Source organism: Temnothorax curvispinosus, unplaced genomic scaffold, assembly GCF_003070985.1.
Source record: "Temnothorax curvispinosus isolate PA1 unplaced genomic scaffold, ASM307098v1 QBEX01013997.1, whole genome shotgun sequence".
Classification (NCBI taxonomy): Eukaryota; Metazoa; Arthropoda; class Insecta; order Hymenoptera; family Formicidae; genus Temnothorax; species Temnothorax curvispinosus.
In genome coordinates this window covers 71581-90493 of record NW_020223777.1, presented here as the reverse complement: position 1 = coordinate 90493, position 18913 = coordinate 71581, and the positions used below count along the sequence as shown (strand labels likewise).

The 18913-nt window shown below is 37.7% G+C and overlaps 7 protein-coding genes and 1 non-coding gene across 11 annotated transcripts; 3 read left to right on the top strand and 5 right to left on the bottom strand.

Annotated features, from left to right (window-relative positions):
- Positions 1–6: 6 nt before the first annotated feature.
- LOC112464197 (60S ribosomal protein L30) lies at positions 7–739 on the top strand. Its single transcript, XM_025031051.1, has 2 exons — positions 7–179; positions 517–739. The coding sequence occupies exons 1-2, from the start codon at positions 7–9 to the stop codon at positions 692–694; spliced, it is 351 nt and encodes a 116-aa protein (XP_024886819.1). The 3' UTR covers positions 695–739.
- Positions 740–2800, bottom strand: LOC112464196. The gene is made up of 3 exons (XM_025031050.1): positions 2023–2800; positions 1561–1943; positions 740–1479 (listed from the first exon to the last, which is right to left on the bottom strand). The coding sequence occupies exons 1-3, from the start codon at positions 2033–2035 to the stop codon at positions 805–807; spliced, it is 1071 nt and encodes a 356-aa protein (XP_024886818.1). The 5' UTR covers positions 2036–2800; the 3' UTR covers positions 740–804.
- A 128-nt stretch (positions 2801–2928) lies between these two features.
- Positions 2929–4304, bottom strand: LOC112464200. The gene is made up of 4 exons (XM_025031056.1): positions 4123–4304; positions 3807–4031; positions 3343–3728; positions 2929–3259 (listed from the first exon to the last, which is right to left on the bottom strand). Exons 2-4 carry the CDS (start codon positions 3808–3810, stop codon positions 3056–3058), a joined length of 594 nt encoding a protein of 197 aa, XP_024886824.1. The 5' UTR covers positions 3811–4031; positions 4123–4304; the 3' UTR covers positions 2929–3055.
- A 767-nt stretch (positions 4305–5071) lies between these two features.
- LOC112464189 (ribosome biogenesis protein NSA2 homolog) lies at positions 5072–7236 on the top strand. 2 transcript variants are annotated; one of them, XM_025031040.1, is made up of 2 exons: positions 5072–5156; positions 5998–7236. In XM_025031040.1, the coding sequence occupies exon 2, from the start codon at positions 6036–6038 to the stop codon at positions 6813–6815; it is 780 nt and encodes a 259-aa protein (XP_024886808.1). In that variant the 5' UTR covers positions 5072–5156; positions 5998–6035; the 3' UTR covers positions 6816–7236. The 2 variants fall into 2 exon arrangements, with proteins under 2 accessions (XP_024886808.1, XP_024886807.1); XM_025031039.1 differs by having other exon boundaries at positions 5994–7236.
- A 148-nt stretch (positions 7237–7384) lies between these two features.
- Positions 7385–7503, bottom strand: LOC112464202. Its single transcript, XR_003041895.1, has one exon. It is a non-coding gene; the product is annotated as a 5S ribosomal RNA (ribosomal RNA).
- Positions 7504–7890: 387 nt separating this feature from the next.
- On the top strand, positions 7891–9921 carry LOC112464193 (ubiquitin-40S ribosomal protein S27a). The gene is made up of 4 exons (XM_025031046.1): positions 7891–7948; positions 8959–9072; positions 9413–9630; positions 9748–9921. The coding sequence occupies exons 2-4, from the start codon at positions 8970–8972 to the stop codon at positions 9895–9897; spliced, it is 471 nt and encodes a 156-aa protein (XP_024886814.1). The 5' UTR covers positions 7891–7948; positions 8959–8969; the 3' UTR covers positions 9898–9921.
- Positions 9922–10102: 181 nt separating this feature from the next.
- Positions 10103–16655, bottom strand: LOC112464192 (GRAM domain-containing protein 1B-like). 3 transcript variants are annotated; one of them, XM_025031042.1, is made up of 14 exons: positions 16318–16655; positions 15971–16060; positions 15567–15843; positions 15290–15488; positions 14833–15113; positions 13921–14073; positions 13336–13516; positions 12863–13021; positions 12256–12377; positions 11990–12182; positions 11306–11530; positions 11072–11225; positions 10871–10991; positions 10423–10554 (listed from the first exon to the last, which is right to left on the bottom strand). In XM_025031042.1, exons 2-14 carry the CDS (start codon positions 16015–16017, stop codon positions 10423–10425), a joined length of 2244 nt encoding a protein of 747 aa, XP_024886810.1. In that variant the 5' UTR covers positions 16018–16060; positions 16318–16655. The 3 variants fall into 3 exon arrangements, with proteins under 3 accessions (XP_024886811.1, XP_024886810.1, XP_024886812.1); XM_025031043.1 differs by having other exon boundaries at positions 10103–10554; positions 15971–16655; XM_025031044.1 differs by having other exon boundaries at positions 10468–10554; positions 10843–10991; positions 15971–16655.
- A 516-nt stretch (positions 16656–17171) lies between these two features.
- On the bottom strand, positions 17172–18550 carry LOC112464175 (ribosome biogenesis protein TSR3 homolog). Its single transcript, XM_025031019.1, has 4 exons — positions 18110–18550; positions 17882–18045; positions 17406–17793; positions 17172–17324 (listed from the first exon to the last, which is right to left on the bottom strand). Exons 1-4 carry the CDS (start codon positions 18240–18242, stop codon positions 17215–17217), a joined length of 795 nt encoding a protein of 264 aa, XP_024886787.1. The 5' UTR covers positions 18243–18550; the 3' UTR covers positions 17172–17214.
- Positions 18551–18913: the final 363 nt, after the last annotated feature.

Genomic DNA, 18913 nt, shown 5'->3' with positions numbered 1-18913 from the left:
TATTTAATGAAATTTTATCGCTCGATTGTACAGAAAAAGGCTCAGGAGAGCATCAACACCAGATTAGCACTTGTCATGAAATCTGGTAAATACGTCCTTGGCTATAAGCAGACTCTGAAGTCTCTTCGTCAAGGCAAAGCGAAATTGGTCATCATTGCCAGTAACACGCCGCCGTTGAGGTGAGACTGAGAAGTAGCACTCCTTTTGTACTCAGCAAATTGACATATGTAACAAAGACGTGATTTCTCTTAAATCGATGAATTTGATGAATTTATAAGTATAACATTTTCTCAGTATATCTAGATATATATTTTTGAGAACTAATGGAATATCAATTAAATAAATAGTCCACATTTTGAAATTGCATAAAGTTCAGCGATACGATTGTCAATTTGTGCATTAAAAATCGAATAGGAGTACTATGGAGTAGTCTCCTGCCCCTGCTTGTAAGTGCGTGGGGTTTTTAAACCGTAACTCTCGTAATGTTCTAAAGCACACTTTGTCTGGATTTAACAGGAAATCGGAGATCGAATACTACGCGATGTTGGCGAAAACTGGCGTGCATCATTACACGGGGAATAACATCGAATTAGGTACAGCCTGCGGTAAATATTTCCGTGTCTGTACGCTCTCGATCACAGATCCTGGCAATTCTGACATTATAAAGTCCATGCCGACTGGTGATCAGGCGTAATGTAAATTTTTAATCTAATAAATAATACGAAAACATCTTAAAAAATTATTTTCTATTTATTTTCGTCCTCAAAATGCAATTTATATTAGTTTATATTAAGCCAAAATATTTTATATGAAAGATTCATGTACCGTAGGTATATGTTGACCATCGTTCAACTTGCTCGCGCATTGTTCTTCCAAGTGATTCGGTTTCTTATAATGACGATGTATTTGACCCTGCGCTGGACACGTCGATGCCGCATGATTCGTACCACATTTTGAGCAACTTGTCGCGGAGGGGCATTTCAACGAGAAATGATTTCTCTCGCCGCACTTTGTACACAGTTCGCCATATGCCGGGCAATGTAAATCAAGATGATTCATTCCACATTTAGCACAACTGTATATGTACTTAGCTTTATGTCTATCCGTGAAATAATTTAATTGTTTACACTTGTTGCATTGGGCACAAAACAACAAGTGTAAACAATTTCTCCAAGCCGGGCATCGGTTTCGTTTGTGTTCCATACTCGATCGAGTATATTCCATTCCAGTGGGCTCGGTATAGGGAGAGTCCCGTTTCGGTGTTTCCTCGATCTTTTGTGCCATTAAATCCTCACACTGTTTCCAGAATAGAATAATCTCGTTGAGACCCAACGATTGCAAGTACGGTATGAAATTTTCTCCTTTACTTTCTATGAGAAGCGCAGCTTTTCCCGTGAAACGTTGAATACTTATATCTTGTATAATTTTCTCCTTCACAATTGCTGCGGGATCATCGTGATTCCACGTAACAGCGATAAACTGCAAAAGTTAAATGTACAAATAACTACAAGAATTGCATTCGAAAGTATACGGTCATTACACAGGTACTTCCATACATACTATCAAATCATTGATGTATCTGTCGATGTCTTCGCCGCCTCTTTTTGCATCTCCATACATGCAGTAGATATCAAATCTTTTAATTAACGCAGTTATATCTTCCTGCTCGTTCTTGTCGTAGAAAGTGAATGTTCTATGGATCTTTTGCCCAACGGGACCCATACGATTTAGAAGCATGATACCCCACAAGTGTCTGTTGTCTCCGGCTTTGTCGATCCTCCTCAAGTAAGCAAGGAATTCGTTCTTCCATGAAAACCAGTTTGCAATTAGATGATCTTTCGTAGCAAATATAGGTGGTACTGTTACAGCTGTGACCGTAGATTCATTAGGAAATCCTGCTTGCTCACTGTTAACAGGCTCTTCCACTTGACTAGACGAACTACCTAAAAATTTGTAACGATACTTTTATTACAAAAGGAAGACAGTATTAAACGTTGTCTTATGTATCTTATGTATAATTACCTATTTTTTCCATTATCACTAATCACTCCAATATTTATACGTATAAAAGAGATTTTATATTCAACTTTTTTTGCGGAGAGAGAGAAGAGAACTTGCAAACAAATGTTTTTAACATTGTCAACAAAAAAATAAATTATCTTCACTACGATAGATACAGATAAGCGTGATAAGATAAAAGAAAGAAATGGTAAATCCCATTATACAGATGCGAGGCAAAGGTCTGCGTATGTCCGGTAAATTTACGGATCGTCGAATCACCTGCGAATAACTGCAAAACACTACTGATCTCGTTAAACTCTTGATATATAAAGAGAAATAATTATATTGTTAATACTAATTACTAATTATATCTAATGGATATTGCGTTTGAAATACGGACGGAGAAACGCGGCGGCCAATCGCTTTCCGAGTATTCGTTTTATCGAGGAAACTGAAGAATGATTGGCCACCAGTGACGACTCATCCTTAGGTCTCGTGGTCTGGATTTAACAGGAAATTGGAGATCGAATACTACACGATGTTGGCGAAAACCGACGTGCATCATTACACGGGGAATAACATCGAATTAGGTACAACCTGCGGTAAATATTTCCGTCTCTGTACGCTCTCAATCAGAGGTCCTGGCCACGTTCCGTAACGCGCATATGCGCGCATTTTCTATAGTAAACGTTACGTATACTATAGATAAATGCGCGCATATGCACGTTACGGAACGCAAAGTATGGCAATTCTGACATTATAAAGTCCATGCCGACTGATGGTGATCAAGCGTAATGTAATTTTTTTACCTAATAAATAATACGAAAACATGTTGAAAAATTTTTTCTATTTATTTTTATCCTTAAACTGCAATTTATATATATATACATATAAAATAATTCTTAATTTTATACAAAAGAATAACAATAACAATTAATATTAGTTTATGTTAAGATAAAATATTTTATACGAAAGATTCATGTATTGTAGGTATATACATTGACCATCGTTCAACTTGCTCGCACATTGTTCTTCCAAGTTTCCTCGATTGCTTTTATGCTATTAAATCTTCACACAGTTTCCAGTACAGAATAATTTCGTTGAGACTCAACGATTGTAAGTATGATATCAATTTTTCTCCTTTACTTTCTATGAGAAGCGCAGCGTTTCCCGTGAAACGTTGAGTACTTATATCTTGTATAATTTTCTCCTTTACAATCCCTGTGGGATCAACATGATTCCATGTAACAGCGATAAACTGCAAAAGTTAATTGTACAAATAACTACAAGAATATTGCATTCGAAGATATATAGTCATTACATAGGTGCTTTCATACATACTATCAAATCACTTGTGTATCTGTTGATGTCTTTGCAGCCTCTTTTTTCATTTCTATACATGCAATAGATATCAAATTTCTTAATTAACACATTTATATCTTCCTGCGCATTCTTGTCGTAGAAAGGAAATGTTCTATGGATCTCTTGGCCAACAGGACCCATACGATTTAAAAGCATAATACCCCACAATTGTTTCTTGTCTTCGGCTTTGTCAATCTTCTTTAAATAAGCAAGAAATTTGTCCTTCCATAAAAACCAGTTTGCAATAAAATGATCCTCCGTAACGAATGCAGGCGGTACTGTCACATCTGTGACCATAGATCCATTAGGTAATTCTGTTTGTTCACTGATGTTAACAGGTTTTTCCAATTCACTAGATGAACCACCTAAAAGTTCGTAACGATACTTTTATTATAAAAGAAAAACAATATCAAAACATGTCTACATATCTTATATACAATTACCCATTTTTTTTCAAATAATTACTCTAATATTTATACGCATAAAACGGTTTTTATATTAAACTTCTTTACAAAGAGAGAGAAGAGAACTTGCAGACAAATGTTTTTAACATTGGCCGCGTTCAGTCGTCTTATTAACACGCTACGTTGATTTCTTGGGTCTAGAAGTAAGAGTCAATCACGTTTGATTGCTACTGAGCGGTTTGTTCTGCTGAACGCGGTCATTGTCTGCAAAAAAAAATTAATTATCTTCACTACGATAATATAACACAGATAAGCGTGATAGCAAAAAGAAAGGTGAATTCCCCAATATACAGACGTGAGACAAAGGTCCACATATGTCGATAAATTTACGGATCGTCGAAGCACCTGCGAATAACTGCAAAACACTGATTTTATAGTTGCTCTTGATATACATACAAAGAGATAATTATATTATTACTAATTACTAATTATGTGTAATGGATTGTGTGTATTGCATTCGAAATATGGATAAAGGACGCGGCAGCCAATCGCTTTCCGCGTATTCTTTTTACCGGCGACGCTGAATCATGTGTTACAGAATGTTGACTGTTGGCGGTGATTTAAATTTTCCGGTGCATCACACTGGGTGGTGCAACAGCCATCTGGAGAAGAAAGTGCTTTCCATCATGATATACTCAGTGAAGGTTATATTTCAGGAATTTATTTTATCATCAACATAGATCAAGGACTTTAGTTTATCAGGATTTTATAGTAATAAAATATACTATAAAATAGATTTTTATATTTTTTAATAAAATAATGTGCTTTATTCAGTAAACAGACTGATCAGACTAAAGGCTTATTTCAAAAATGAGTGTTTGCTTTTCAAGTGTTTGCTATGTAGTGTTCTTGCTCCGTCCACCCTCTTTCCTTTAAGCCAATTAAGATAAAAAAATATCGTTTTGATTTTCGTTTGAAAAGGATCTTGGCGTTCGTCGAATGGATTTTAATCCCAATTTAAGAGATATAACATCAATAACATAATAAACATCCAAACGAAACGCTAACTCGAAGAGCTTTCTTCGCGATTTAAAGTATATAAAAATTTAAATTTAAATTTGCAGACTTTCCTCCTGTCGCTGTTACCATCCGAACTCATTTCGTTCGTTTATCGTTTGAGAGATGCCGCCTCGGCAGTCGGCAAAGTAGTTTCTCGGGAATGCTGCTGATGGTCGTAGGGGTTACATAAGACCGTGGCAGGTGGCTCGAACCTCGTCTCGTCTATGCTGGTTCAGATTGTTCAGAATCAGCTGGTTCAGCTGGTTGTTCTCTCCCGTGAATCCGCTCGCGCATTTTCGTTGATTTCGTGTTCCTGCGGCGTGATCGAAGGTAGGTTTTGACTTAAGCTGTCTGTGATTTAGAAAAAAAGAAAATAATCGAATTCGGATATCTTCGATTTGGACAGTTGGACACGTGCTTCCACTTTCCAGTGCAACTGCGTGCCTACCGCGGCACGTGTTGTGATTAGCGATTGTGTTTAATTGCAATTTATTTTCGCGTTAACTGCACTCGACAGAGACAATACTCAGACGAATATATTCGTTAAGATAAATATTACTTAACGTTTTTTTAAATTTGCGAATAGTCTCTATTTTCTTTCGTCGTTCTTAACCTCTTTTCAAAGTTACACACGATGTCATTGATCATAAATGCCAATATCTTGTAAATACTTGGAGACTTTTTCGGGAGAGATAAATTCTTAAAAAATACAGAGGCTATTTTACTTATCTAAATGTGCACACGTTTTGAAACACTTATATTAAAATTCTTGGTCTAAATTATTGTAAGTAACTTCCTTTATCAAGCTGAATTTGTAGGTGATATATATGTTCTTTATAGCAACTTGTGGTAGTTACAAAAATTTATTAAAAATTTAACAAAATTATTTTTATATTTAATACTGAAATCAACTGTAAAAGAAATTTATATTATGAAATAGAAGAATCTATTATACAAATGAAATTATCTTTCAATTGGATGTTATTTTTTCTACTGGGTTAAATGCAATAAGGATATAGCTATATCATCATTGTACGGTTATCATTTGTAGGAAATTATGTATTTATTATAAGTATAACATATATTTAAAATGTTATTTGTTTTGTAAGAGGATTAATTATATAAAGTTTACAGTGGGTCAATATTAAATCATTTAATTTTTTTCAGGAAGGTTGAATTCCATGTGAGTACAGAAACCCACGTAGAAAAATGCCGCAGAACGAATATATTGAGAGGCACCGTAAGCTCTACGGTCGCCGTCTGGACTATGAGGAGAGAAAGAGGAAGAGAGAGGCCCGTGCGCCTCACAAACGAGCGGAGCAAGCCCGTAGTTTACGCGGCATAAAGGCTAAGATATTTAATAAAGAGCGACGCAATGAGAAGATCCAAATGAAAAAGAAGATTAAAGCTCACGAAGAGAAGAAAGTCAAGGAGAAGTCCGACAAGCTACCCGAAGGAGCGTTGCCCGTATATCTGCTGGATCGTGACGTCACGAAGCGCGCGAAAGTGCTGTCGAATATGATAAAGCAGAAGCGCAAGGAGAAAGCTGGCAAATGGGACGTTCCGATACCGAAAGTTCGCGCGCAATCGGAGTCCGAGGTTTTCAAAGTGGTGAGAAGCGGCAAGACGAAACGGAAATCGTGGAAACGGATGGTGACCAAGGTGACCTTCGTCGGGGAGAACTTCACGAGGAAACCGCCGAAATTCGAGAGATTCATCAGACCGATGGCGTTGAGATTCAAAACCGCTCACGTCACTCATCCCGAACTCAAGGCGACCTTCTCCCTGCCGATCATTGGCGTCAAGAAAAATCCAAGCTCGCCCATGTACACAAATTTAGGTGTTATTACTAAGGGAACCGTTATTGAAGTAAATATCTCGGAATTGGGCCTCGTAACGCAGTCGGGCAAAGTAGTGTGGGGAAAGTTCGCTCAAGTTACGAATAATCCTGAGAATGACGGATGTATCAATTCCGTTTTGCTTGTATAGACTTTTTAGCGCTTGTGTTATAATTCCTAAATTGTGACGCTACTGATAATTTCTCAAATTCTTGATTGTACGTAACGGTACGTACGGCAACATATGCAGTAGTTTATATTAAAAAATAAGGATAAGTTATATTTTGTAAGTACATGTATACATATTTTTTGGACATATATTAGTAAAGATAAAGCCAGATAAAGCATGTTGTTTTAATACTTATTTAATATCATCTAATTTGTTCGCGCGTTGCTCAAATGATTTGATTTATTAATTTTGACAATGTATGTACTACTATGTTGTATTACTGTATCAATGATGCAAAAAAATTGAGAACACACACATACTGTCGAACAACATCTTTGTCGTAAGTATGACGATAACATAATTTTGCATCTACGTGAAATAAAAACCTATTTTATTAAATGAATAGATTTATATTTATTTTTATCAATATAAGGTCTGTTCTTTTTAGCTTATACTTTTTTATATATATTAAAAAAAGCAAAAAAAATCACTTTATCATTATTATAACAATGTAAAAAAAAAAAAAAATGCTAAGGGAAAACAAAAAATTTGGACAACATCACACGGTGTTCCCAAGCGGTCACCCATCCAAGTACTAACCGTGCCCAACGTTGCTTGACTTCAGTGATCGGACGAGAACTGGTTTTTTCAACGTGGTATGGAAGTTGCCCGTTAAGCTGTGGTACTCGTCAACGATTTAAACAGCGTTATGATTTGGTTATTTTCTAAATTTTGATTTTTTATGTAGCAATAAATGAAAATTACAAGAATTATTAGATCACTGAACACTCCACTGGGAGTTAATTACGTATAAAACGAGGTGAAAATCACAAAAGTGAACAGATTCACTAGATTTCGACCAATGAAATCGTAGATACTCTAGGGAATTTTCAGCCATTGGCCGCGTTCAGCAGAACAACTGTTGTCGTCTTCTCAACGCTCTGCGTTGATTGGTTAGTTCTCAAAGCAAGAACCAATCACGTTCGACTGCTACTGAGCGGCTTGGTCTGCTGAACGCGCCCATTGTTCCTACATCTATGATACATGCATGCTCTAGGGTTTTGTTTCCCATAGATCCGCTCGTTCTTTTTCGTGTTCTCGCAGCGTGGTCGGAGGTACGTTCTGGCTTGATTTTCTATAATTTAGAAAAGAAGATAGGATCAAACGCGAAGCTGTCGTATTTATTTTCGCATTTTGTTACTCTAAACGTCAAGTATTTCCGATTTATGACAATTTACGTTGTTTTGTGTCCGTGACGCGGTGAGAAAATATCTGCGGGACACATGGCGTGATAAACGTGATCCCCCGAGACGATTGTTCGTCTATTTATGTAGCATGTAGTTATTATTGACGGACCATATTGCAGCGATTGCACGGGATCGCAATTTGCCGCAATAATTGCGCTCGATCGGAATGATACTTGGACGAGCATTCGCCAAGATTAACGATTCTTCGCTCTTTTGACTGATACGTTGGTTAAGTGGTCTCCATTTTTATTCGCGTCTAACCTCTAACCTCTCTTCGGTTTACCACCCCGGTGGAACCTACCGAGAAAAAAAAGATATTGATATTACGTGCAAAATCTTGCGGACACTTTCAATATCGACTTTTCAGAAGCGCTAAAACGTCTCTTAAGGAATGTAAAAATTTAACTCTTTCAGCAAAGTATGCGTGTTTTATGACATCGAGGTTTTTTCCCACTACCTGTATATTTATTTTTACATATCTTTAATTTATCTTAAAGTTATGATATATTTTTGAATTGCCATTAAGAAATTCTTGGTCAAAATAATTAGGGAATTGTTTTCTTAATGGAGATCATCCAGCAAATGTCGCATGCTCCAAATATTTCTCCTAGCCTACAATCCTAATGTTACATATAATTGCATTTTTTAATTTGGCGATGTTTTTAGATTTGTATGAAATTCTTTAACAAAATTATATCCTATAGTTTTAATATTTAAAATTTAATATCCTAGTTTTGATTCTTGTATATGAATAGGAAGAAGTTTTGGACCATGCTACAATATCTATGATCTTTTTTAGTTGATTCTCGAAATTAATTTTAGGGTTTAAGGTTTAATTTGACCAATTGAAATATATAAATCAATGTGACGTGTTATAGAATCGCTGATCATGCAGATCTTCGTGAAAACTCTTACGGGGAAGACCATCACCCTCGAGGTCGAGGCGTCGGATACGATCGAAAATGTAAAGGCGAAAATTCAGGATAAGGAAGGTGAGAAAATTCTCGATATGCAGGAAGAATCAATCTTGAAGAATAACTAAAAATTTACGTTAAATTGATTGTTAAATAAGATCTACTTAAAATTAAATGAAAAAATATTTGTTTACTCCTTTAAAATTTAATTTAAAAACAATCTCGATATTTCGTCTTTTTTATTTCGAGAGAACCAACTGTTGAATCTTTGTATTTTTATCTGACAAAAATCGGCTTTTTGATCCAAGCGTATTATCTGCTGAACGTTTCGTAAATGTTATACATTTTTATTAATATTAAGTGAATTAGTATGTAAATTACTTTCATTTTCTCTAAGCGGGATATTTTACCGTTTCAGGAATTCCACCGGATCAGCAGAGGCTGATCTTTGCCGGTAAGCAATTGGAGGATGGCAGGACTTTGTCAGATTACAACATCCAGAAAGAATCCACTTTACACTTGGTGCTGCGCTTGCGAGGCGGTGCTAAGAAACGCAAGAAGAAGAACTACTCTACCCCCAAGAAAATCAAGCACAAGAAAAAGAAGGTTAAGCTTGCTGTGCTCAAATATTATAAGGTAAATTGTCTTCTTATTTCTTGCTATCCATTCTCGAGTTTTCCCTTTTTTATTTTCGTCATAATTTTCATCGTAGCGGTATGTATCTTAAATCGAGCATGAAAAATGATTTTGCAGGTAGATGAAAATGGAAAAATCCACCGTTTGAGACGAGAATGCCCCATGGAGCAGTGTGGCGCCGGTGTATTCATGGCGGCAATGGAAGACCGTCATTATTGCGGCAAATGCGGATACACGCTTGTATTCAATAAACCAGAGGACAAATAAATTCCCGGGATATATTTCCACGTACGCATTTTTGCAAATGTTACGTCCTTGTTATCCTATTTGATTTGATTAAATAATTTAATCGAAATACGTAACGATTATTCTGTCCCCGAACACTCTTTCACGTTACACCGGTCCTGTAAATGTCACGTTAAAGAGTCATTTACTCTTGGAAAATTGCAAAGAACTTCGATCTCACAAAGGGTTGTTCTAAAAATTATCTATTATTTTCCATAACATTATTTCACAGTGCCTAAATAGAAGCGCGTTTACACATTTAGTATAACTATACAATTCAAGTTAAATGTTCATGTTAACTTTAACATAATGCCCTATAATTAATTCATTTTGTACACATAGTATATGGAGAGCAATAATCGCGAACTCCAAAATAATATTAGGAAGAATACATATACATAATAATGGTTCCTAAATGCTATCGCGCAAAAAGATTTTACCGATAAATTTCGAATTAATATTTTATACACAAATACGTTCGTACAATTACTTAACGTATATAGATTTTTACATTTCCGACTTGCCTCGCCGTTCTGTATGTGCATTAAGACTCTTTAAGTTCGGCTTTAATACGGAGAACATCTTTTCCGTTGCAGTGGGATGAATGCTCATTTGTAGCTCCGTTAAAGATTCTTCTGTCTTTTAAAGCAAGCATAAAATATGAATGTCAAAAACAGTCTATAGAATATACAGAATGCGGAAAAATTATTCGGATAAATTTCGAACTTATTCAAATCTAAGAGAAAACTAAAAGCAAGAAAATTGTTATCTCTGTTTAAAAAATCTCTTTGTGTACATATTGTATTAATAGATTTATAGATTTGTGGGAAAAAAAAGATTTTTGTCTCAATTGAATAACCAATATTGTTTTGCACTTTGTGACTAATTTTTCCGCACGCGATATTTGTATCGTTAAATTCATTATACTTTTTTTAAGTCATCGTCTGAGCCTTACTTGTCTAAGCAATTGTGCAGCTGTGTGCAAAACCCTTTGCCATTTTCTCATCTCTACGTTGTGCAAGCTCTCCTGCTGTTGCAAAAGGTTAATCCAATCCTCTTCAGTCTTTGGCGTATTTCTGAAAAGCAGGAAGGCACATTATAACACATATAAAAGAACGGTACTCTCCCCTATGTAAAAGAAATCGACAATACATACTTGAGTACGTGTAAGTCCATGATGGTGTACGCAGCAGCTTCTTCCAATCCCCATAGTTTATAATATAGCAAACCATTAATCACCATTAAACATAGTACAGCGACTAGCAGCATTGAGCTGAGAATTATGTTAGTATCGCTCCTAGTATTAGCAGCTGTACGGAAGAGAAAACATGTACATTGAATTCACACTATATAACATTGCGAGTATAATAGAAAAATATGGTGTTATTACTGTGAATGTGCGGCGAGTTAGAGGGAGAAATTTGATGATTCGCAGATATATGCTCGGACGCGTGTGTCTGCAATGTAGCACCTACTCCCGCCGCGCGTCGTCGTTTTCTCGTTTTTCTCTTTATACCTCCGTTTCCATTACCTTCCTCGGACTCCACCGTCAACGCTTTTATCAAACTATTGGTATATTCTTCCAAGCCCGCCCAGCAATTCTTTTCAATCACACCTATTTTTTTCGGAAACAAAATACGCCAGTTTATTCTTCAATATCTTATCGTGTGTACGTCAAATATTTCGCGTCTTGGAATGACGAGTATTATAATTCAAGAAACGCAAACTTTTGATAAATATAAGAAATCGAAAAGCTCAACTAAATTTATAAAACTATAAGAAAATAATGTTTACGTATCAAGGAATTAGGAATAATTATCACGTCGGTAAGCTGATTACAGACTATCTTTCATAGACAATAATCAATGTCTTTAGTATAATAACAAAAAAACAGATTAGATTCCAGATAAGATTCATAACGCTAAATCTTATCCGCGAAAATAATTTAAAAACAAGTTCGTACCTTCAACTTTTAAATCCGTATCTAATTTGCAATCTTCTAGAAATTTTATCGAATTATAATACTCTCTTTTTCCTCAAACTGCGATTTATAGTCTTTAATTTTGAAACTTACTTTTCACAAAACCCCATACACTCTTTTTATATTTGATTTGTGAATAAATCACAAGACTTGTCTCGTTATCGGAAATACTGTTCATACAATAGTGCGTGGAAACACTGAAGGAATCGGCATAAGGTATTCCGGCATTAGCGCTGTCTACATCGATGCAATAAAGATGACCTGGTCTACTACATGGCAACATCACCTGTATAAAATGCCGTATTAAAAAAAAGCATAATATGTATAACATAAATTATTAAAGAGAATTTTATTTTTACCTGGGTCTCTGTAACTTGGCAAGTTCTCGGACCAATAGCTTGGGTTAAACACATCGTGTACGAAAGAGTTCTCATCTTTTGTCCAGTTTGACTGTTTTGCGTCCAGGCAGATTGTATTAAATCTACGCAAGTGAAAACATTAGAAACAGGCAATAGAAATAAATCTATCTATCTATTATACGGTGCATATATACATATATGTACATATATAGCGTTATACATATAAATAATATGTTAGCAACTATGAATTAAAGTTTATTTTTACAAACCATTTTAAATCCACATTTGAAAAAGACGGAGATTGTATTAACAAAGTGGAGAGAAAGAGAAAGAGTGAGAAGAGATTATATAATACATAGGCTGCTTCCGATATTCACTGTCAGTATTGAAAATCTATATTTTTTATATTTTACGTCACATATACCATAAATTTTCAGTACTAACAGTGCTGGCAGTAAATATCGGAATGCAACCATAATCTCTATTTTAAAAACGTGGCTTCAAAACGATTTTGAAACAAGCTTTTTAATATACTTTGAAATATCCTGAAATGTGGATGCATTCTTTAACGTGACAGACGTGATAACGGAATTTATTATCTTGTTACCAATAGTTTTGCGAGAGGTATGAAAATCTAAGAAGAATTTCGAATTCGTGAAGAGCAGAGTGAACAGCTGGTCGATGTAGATAGGCAATGTTGCTTTGTTAACTTGCCGACCTTCATGCAGAGAGGTACAGACCATGGTGCTCCGTATGTTCATTTTCACTGGAACAAGCATTATCATGACCGCGTTACGTGCTGTCATTCGTAATTCAACAAGATGAATAGCATTTATATATTTTCAGACAGGTCCCGATTTCTTATCAAAGTGTCACACGACATATCTTGTTTCCATTTGTGCATTATATATCTTATTATCAGCGGTTTAAGAGTTAGTTCGCCAGAAAAATAAATTTAATGTTAATATTTACAAAAGAGCCTAAAAGTAATGCAGATGCACACAATATTTATTTACTAAACTACTTGGATTGGGAAGATATTTTTATAATTAAGTTGAAGAATCGTCTGAGACTACTTACAGGCATGTTTCTCAGCCTCGCTTTCCGTTGTGTCACTTAAATCCGTTGGATCGAGAACAGGTTCGGGCTTAGGTATTGACGGAGCTGGTGGCTGAACCTGGGGTTCAGTAATTGAAGAAGGCTCAGCGGGAACAGGATCCGCGGTTGGAGATGATGTATTTTCCATAGCGACTGCTTCGTTCTTTATTTTTATTAAATAGAAAAAGAATTTAAAATAATGTTGATGTTTAGAAACTAGATATTTTTTATCGTACAAATTTCGATTTATACACAGATATATAAGTTTATCTTCTTCAATTTACGTTAAGAGTTTATTAATCTACGAGATCCCAAATCAGTTAAAAATATTAAGCTGTAATACAAAAAAAATTTGTCGCATTTATCAAATACATCTTAGATCATTTTAACAATTTGTATTAATCAAATTTGCCATCGTTGTTTCAATACATTTTCTCCATAGAAATTTTTTCAGTAGATAAACGAAAATAGAGCTATTATCCTCTCAATATACATTAATAACATAGCACATGACAATCTCTCAAAAAACAATATTATTTAACAGTTTATAAATATTGTTAGGCTTACCTCGGAGAAGGATTCTACAGAAAGGCGAGTTGCTAACTTGTCGTCGTCTCCCACAGGTAACGGCGGCACATAATCTTCGTCATCAGACGTCAAGCCTAATTCATCACCGTAGCAGGTATGCACAAGCTGCCACATTTCAGCCATACTCATTGGCTGAAAATATAGCAATAGTAGAATTTTTTGTTTGGAAAAAAGGAAAACTTTAAGAGTACGAAATATGTCTTTATAACGTGCGATTAATGCTCATAGAAATATGTTCTTGGAAATAGAACAAAATATTGATGGCTTTATCTAGATATCGCAGATAAAAAGACAAATGTCGTTCCTCAAATAATACATATACACTCAATAACTGAAATGTACCTCGTATGAAGTACATCAAATTACTAAAGCAGACTCGGTATACTCAGTGTTATCAATGTTATTGTAGCCAAAGTGTACTGAGAATTATTCAAGGTGTTCCAAGAAAATATCAGTTTATCAAGTGTTAGCAAAAACGCGCTATAACGCGAGACAATTGAATGGGGTAACACAAAGCCAGGTCTTACTATATAGTCCATTCGAAGTATCTCCACTTTAATTTATTTTAATTAAGAAATAAATTCTCTGAAAATCTAAAGGTTTTTTATCCAATGTCATGCTAAAATTTCCAGATATTATTTATGAATGTATCTCGACATAAAAATATTTTTTTCGAGAGATGATTTTCTCAAAATAAAATCTTACAGTAAAAAGTCTTGAATTAAGTCCACCTTTATATAGATGATCTATAATTCCCTCTTTACGTACATATCTTTTAATTCTTCTAACATTTTTCCTCTTATGCGCGACATGTAAAATTATAAATAAGAATTCTAACGCAAATTACAAATCATCTAAAGTGGACTTCAGTTATATACGATATACGCATACCTCGCCAATAAGAGCATTTTGCCAAACACGAAATAACATCACATATGTTTTATCTCTCGCTCCAAACGACGTTAGGAAGAACTTGTCAGTCACGGTGCATATCAGGATGGCATTTGGAATGACAAGCGCAGTTTTCTCTTTGGTAATAGATGTAACGTCTTTCCAACGTAGGGAGACCAGTGTCTCCCACATAAAGATATTAGCATAAAAACACACATAATTCTGAGACACATAAAGTCTACCGTGTACCAATATCTCACGCTGCAGGGCACAAGAATAATCTAAAAGTCACAAAACTAGATTAATTAAATCGTGGAATGTTAAGTATTGTGTTGTCACGATCGCGTGGACATAAACGGATGTAAAGTTAGTTCGAGTACAAGTGTCTCGTAAGGAATACAAATGTCCCATAATACAATTCCTCGTAGGAGAGAACATTCTTAAAAACATTACTTACCTACCACCAATCTCTCATCGTCAGGCACATCTTTAAATATTCGCCTAAAGTCCTCGGAGCGAGATTTATAAGTTGGATAAAGTACATTGTACCAAGAAGACTTCTTTTTGCTCCGATCGCTGCTACGTGCCTCTTTTTTACTCTCATGAGTCGAACTCTTGTTGAGATCGGCCGAGTCGGACGATCTACTTATTATATCCTGTAACATTTATACGAAATATATTATACGAGTCCTCGTCGAGAAATGCATCAGGTATGTGCTTCGGTATATGTGTACCTGCTGATCGTCTGACTTGTTTGCGCGGAACGACTCCTTAATGGCAGAATCGGAGTTCAATCTGGAATACTCTCGCCTGGAGTGGGCTCTCGGGCTGGGACGCGGGGACAGATTGGGACTGGACACGGGGCTGTTACGATCGACGCCGGTGTTGGCGGACGTCTCCTGTGCATTCTCGTTTCCTAAATTTGTCGAGCCCTGATTGCTCAGACCGGAAGAATTGATGCTGCTGATCACTTCGTGGCTAGATATCAAGAGATTCTCCACAGATTTGTTCCTGTTTACAACAGACAGAGAGAAAGAGGCAGTGAATCAGGGATCAAATAACGCTTTATGTGACCGGGTATTCTCGCGGTGCATCATGCGAAATTGACTGCTCGGGAAGTCGACGATTAGGTACGTACATGCTTGACGCCGAGTGCCTCTGCGCCGTCTCCGTCTCGTAGTGCATAACAAATCACGCGGCGTTAGCGTCCACGCATTCGTGGCCGGAGCTGTCAAACATCGAAAGCTTTTGAGAGAATGGCTCTCCTCTGGGACGCGAGGTCTAAAGTCGAATAGGCGTTACGCGAAAAGAGGGTGGGCTTCACCGGGTTACTGGGGGAGGGAGGGGAGGAGACGGAATAGTAGCGTGGCAATTTGTAGCGTGATACAAGCGTTGTGCGTGTTCGGTTAGTTATGCGTTTAGTTGGCGGCGAGGAGGAGCGTTTTTTTTTTATCCGCGCGCCGGACTATTGGTGCTTGCGCCTACCGCGATAAGAGCGACACATTTCAGATAAGGGGCGGCCGCGCGTCGTCGCCGTGTCAGGCATCACCCGCTTCATATCGCGGCGGCGGTCGCACGACCGCGGCCGTCGGACATCGTCGTCACTGGTCGTCACACTCGTGTCACTTGCGTTTCGTCGGACCTTGGTCTTTCTCCTCCCGTTCCCGCGTTATCGGTTATCGCGTGAGGAAAAAAATATGAGTCTCTCCCTCCCTCGCCCGCGTACACACACGCCACAAAGGCACAATCGTCACGCACGTCGCGCACGAAAGTGCTGCGGTACCGTACTGCACCGTACTTGACCCGCGTACTGTCGATCACGGAGCATGGAATTACATGGAATGACGGGGGATGTCGGGGATGACCAAGCGCACGCTCGCTATACAAGACGCTACATTCAAAAAAGCGCAACGGTCGAGCGATCGGCGCGCGCGCGCCCCGGCCGGCCGACCAATCGTCGGCTACCGGAGACGCAACGTGCGACCGACGCCGATTGGACGATCTCGCGTAGACGCGACGGATTGGCGGGTCAGATCGCCGCCGAATACGACTCGAATCCATGGCGAAATGCTCCGATTTTATTTTCTAAATTCTGAATTTTCTCCTGCATTCTATACTGGCAATTACACAACGTATTCTTTTTTTGTAGGGCTTAGGCTGTGGTTCACTTGACGCTACAAATGCTTCGAAGCATTCCTCTTCTCTTTTCTTTCAATGAAGAAAAGAGAAGAACGCTCCAAAGAATTTGTAGCGTCAAGTGGACCGTAGCCTTAGAAATCTTATATATATTTTTTAAACTGACACCGCGATTCTGGTGGTTGAAAATTCAAAATGAAGAATTTCGTTAAAAAGTCAAATATCTTTAATTAGTACGCTATATTATTACACTTTTATATCGCCTAATTTCTCAGCTGCTTCCGCTACCGCATTCCCGTCCTTCTCTTCCTTCTCCTCTTCGGACTCCGTATCGCTTTGCGGAAAATCAGGAAGCGCTAAGAACAAATGTATAATGGATATCAAGATAAAAATTAATCGATGGAGGACGGAAAGAGGATTGTTCAATATATCCTTACCAAGTCTATCTAATTTCTCTTGCCAGGCATTCTTCAGATATTCCTCCTGTGTAGCGATCACTTCTTTGCTGCTCGCGCAGCGAGCATACTTCTCCAACAGCTCGCCGTTCAACTCCAGAAACGCGTGTCCCCACGAGAACTTTCCGAGATAGAGATTGGCCTCGTCCGGAAATCCCGTTATAATCAAAGTAGCCGCTATAGCTTCGACGCAGCTCAGCTGACAAGGTTTCCCGTAGTTTATCGGATTGGCGGCGACTAAGAACGGCAGTAGGCGAGGATGGGGTGTCTTCATTCTGTTGAAGGGAGTGTCGTCTAGGCGCGCCCAGCTGCAATCCACGACCGCGCAGCCGTACTCCCGTACAATGTCGCAATCCGTCGGGCTCACGCACTGTAACGTCACGCAAAACATTGTCGTGAAAGTTTTTACAAAACAAGGCCGAGTATCAGTAACATTTGTCCGTTCGTTCACTGGCTACCTTATCGCTGATCGGGGTGAGACACAAGCCTGGGAAACGAGCGCCCAGTCGCAGGATCTTTATCAATCCGTGTCTGGCGAGCTTCCTTCCGGAACACTTCTTGGGATCGCAGTGCTCCATGTCCCACATAGCCACGGGAAACTGGACCGACCGCTCGTTGACCTCTGCAAATTCAGACCGAGGTCGTTAAAGCGCCAAATCTTGGCAAGGGTTTGCGACCCGCCTAACCTGCCTCATCGTCTTCGTCGAGTTCCTCAGATTCCTCGCCGCTCTCCCGATAGTGCTTTTGCTCCTTGCCGAGTACGCGACGGGGTTTCCTCTCCAACAATTTGTTCTTGTTCCTCTTCCTACGTCCCGACATCTTTCCGGTCGGGAGTGCTCAGGAATACGCTGGATTAACTCCGGATATGTTATTTCTCCAACATATAACCTATAACGTATAACCTATAAGCAGCGCATGTGCGACAAGATTAAAAAGAGCGAGAGTGAAACCGAGGGCCAAAGTTTAAAACAATTTAACGGGTTAAAAGTTTGATTCCAAATTGAGAAGAAGGTTCGATTATGACGTTTGTATTATTTATAACATATGGTCTTGGTCAACAACAAGTCAATTTCCTCGTACGCGACACGTGACTCACGGCACTCACGCCGATTCATACGAACGCGACTTTAAACTACGCTTCGCGTGAAGTCAGGCGCAATCGATACGTACAGTACATACATACTCGAAATATATATGTAACGCGTCGCATATATATACTCCTACGTCGACTCGAAAAATCAAGACTTTTTTCGATTTCTCCTTTTTTCTAATTCTTTAGAATTAGAAAGGGATAAAAAGTCGTGCCGAGATCAAGATTAATCTACGTCAAATAAAAATGAACATATTTCTATCGATGTAATTAACTTAAATCTCGCTTAACTTATTTTTTTTTTAATAAGAGAGTTAGAAAAAGTAAGAAATTAATCTACAATACGTTGGTAGAAGTGGACATAAAAAGGGGTATTCGCGCACCTGAGTAAAGGATCATT

Excerpts from the sequence above, each read along its gene's own strand:
- LOC112464196 (XM_025031050.1), bottom strand. Across the intron at positions 1,480-1,560 it reads GATACATCAATGATTTGATA|TTTATCGCTGTTACGTGGAA; the intron begins GTATGTATGGAA and ends TAACTTTTGCAG.
- LOC112464175 (XM_025031019.1), bottom strand. The coding sequence starts at position 18,242 with ATGTCGGGACGTAGGAAGAGGAACAAGAACAAATTGTTGGAGAGGAAA. Across the intron at positions 18,046-18,109 it reads CGACGAAGACGATGAGGCAG|AGGTCAACGAGCGGTCGGTC; the intron begins GTTAGGCGGGTC and ends CTGAATTTGCAG. Across the intron at positions 17,794-17,881 it reads TCACCCCGATCAGCGATAAG|TGCGTGAGCCCGACGGATTG; the intron begins GTAGCCAGTGAA and ends GTGACGTTACAG.
- LOC112464189 (XM_025031040.1), top strand. The coding sequence starts at position 6,036 with ATGCCGCAGAACGAATATATTGAGAGGCACCGTAAGCTCTACGGTCGC.
- LOC112464193 (XM_025031046.1), top strand. The coding sequence starts at position 8,970 with ATGCAGATCTTCGTGAAAACTCTTACGGGGAAGACCATCACCCTCGAG. Across the intron at positions 9,073-9,412 it reads GAAAATTCAGGATAAGGAAG|GAATTCCACCGGATCAGCAG; the intron begins GTGAGAAAATTC and ends TTACCGTTTCAG. Across the intron at positions 9,631-9,747 it reads CTGTGCTCAAATATTATAAG|GTAGATGAAAATGGAAAAAT; the intron begins GTAAATTGTCTT and ends ATGATTTTGCAG.
- LOC112464197 (XM_025031051.1), top strand. The coding sequence starts at position 7 with ATGAAATTTTATCGCTCGATTGTACAGAAAAAGGCTCAGGAGAGCATC. Across the intron at positions 180-516 it reads AGTAACACGCCGCCGTTGAG|GAAATCGGAGATCGAATACT; the intron begins GTGAGACTGAGA and ends TGGATTTAACAG.
- LOC112464192 (XM_025031043.1), bottom strand. The coding sequence starts at position 16,017 with ATGCACTACGAGACGGAGACGGCGCAGAGGCACTCGGCGTCAAGCAT. Across the intron at positions 15,114-15,289 it reads CGATGAGAGATTGGTGGTAG|ATTATTCTTGTGCCCTGCAG; the intron begins GTAAGTAATGTT and ends TGTGACTTTTAG. Across the intron at positions 12,378-12,862 it reads TACCTCTCGCAAAACTATTG|ATTTAATACAATCTGCCTGG; the intron begins GTAACAAGATAA and ends TCACTTGCGTAG.
- LOC112464200 (XM_025031056.1), bottom strand. Across the intron at positions 3,260-3,342 it reads GATACACAAGTGATTTGATA|TTTATCGCTGTTACATGGAA; the intron begins GTATGTATGAAA and ends TAACTTTTGCAG.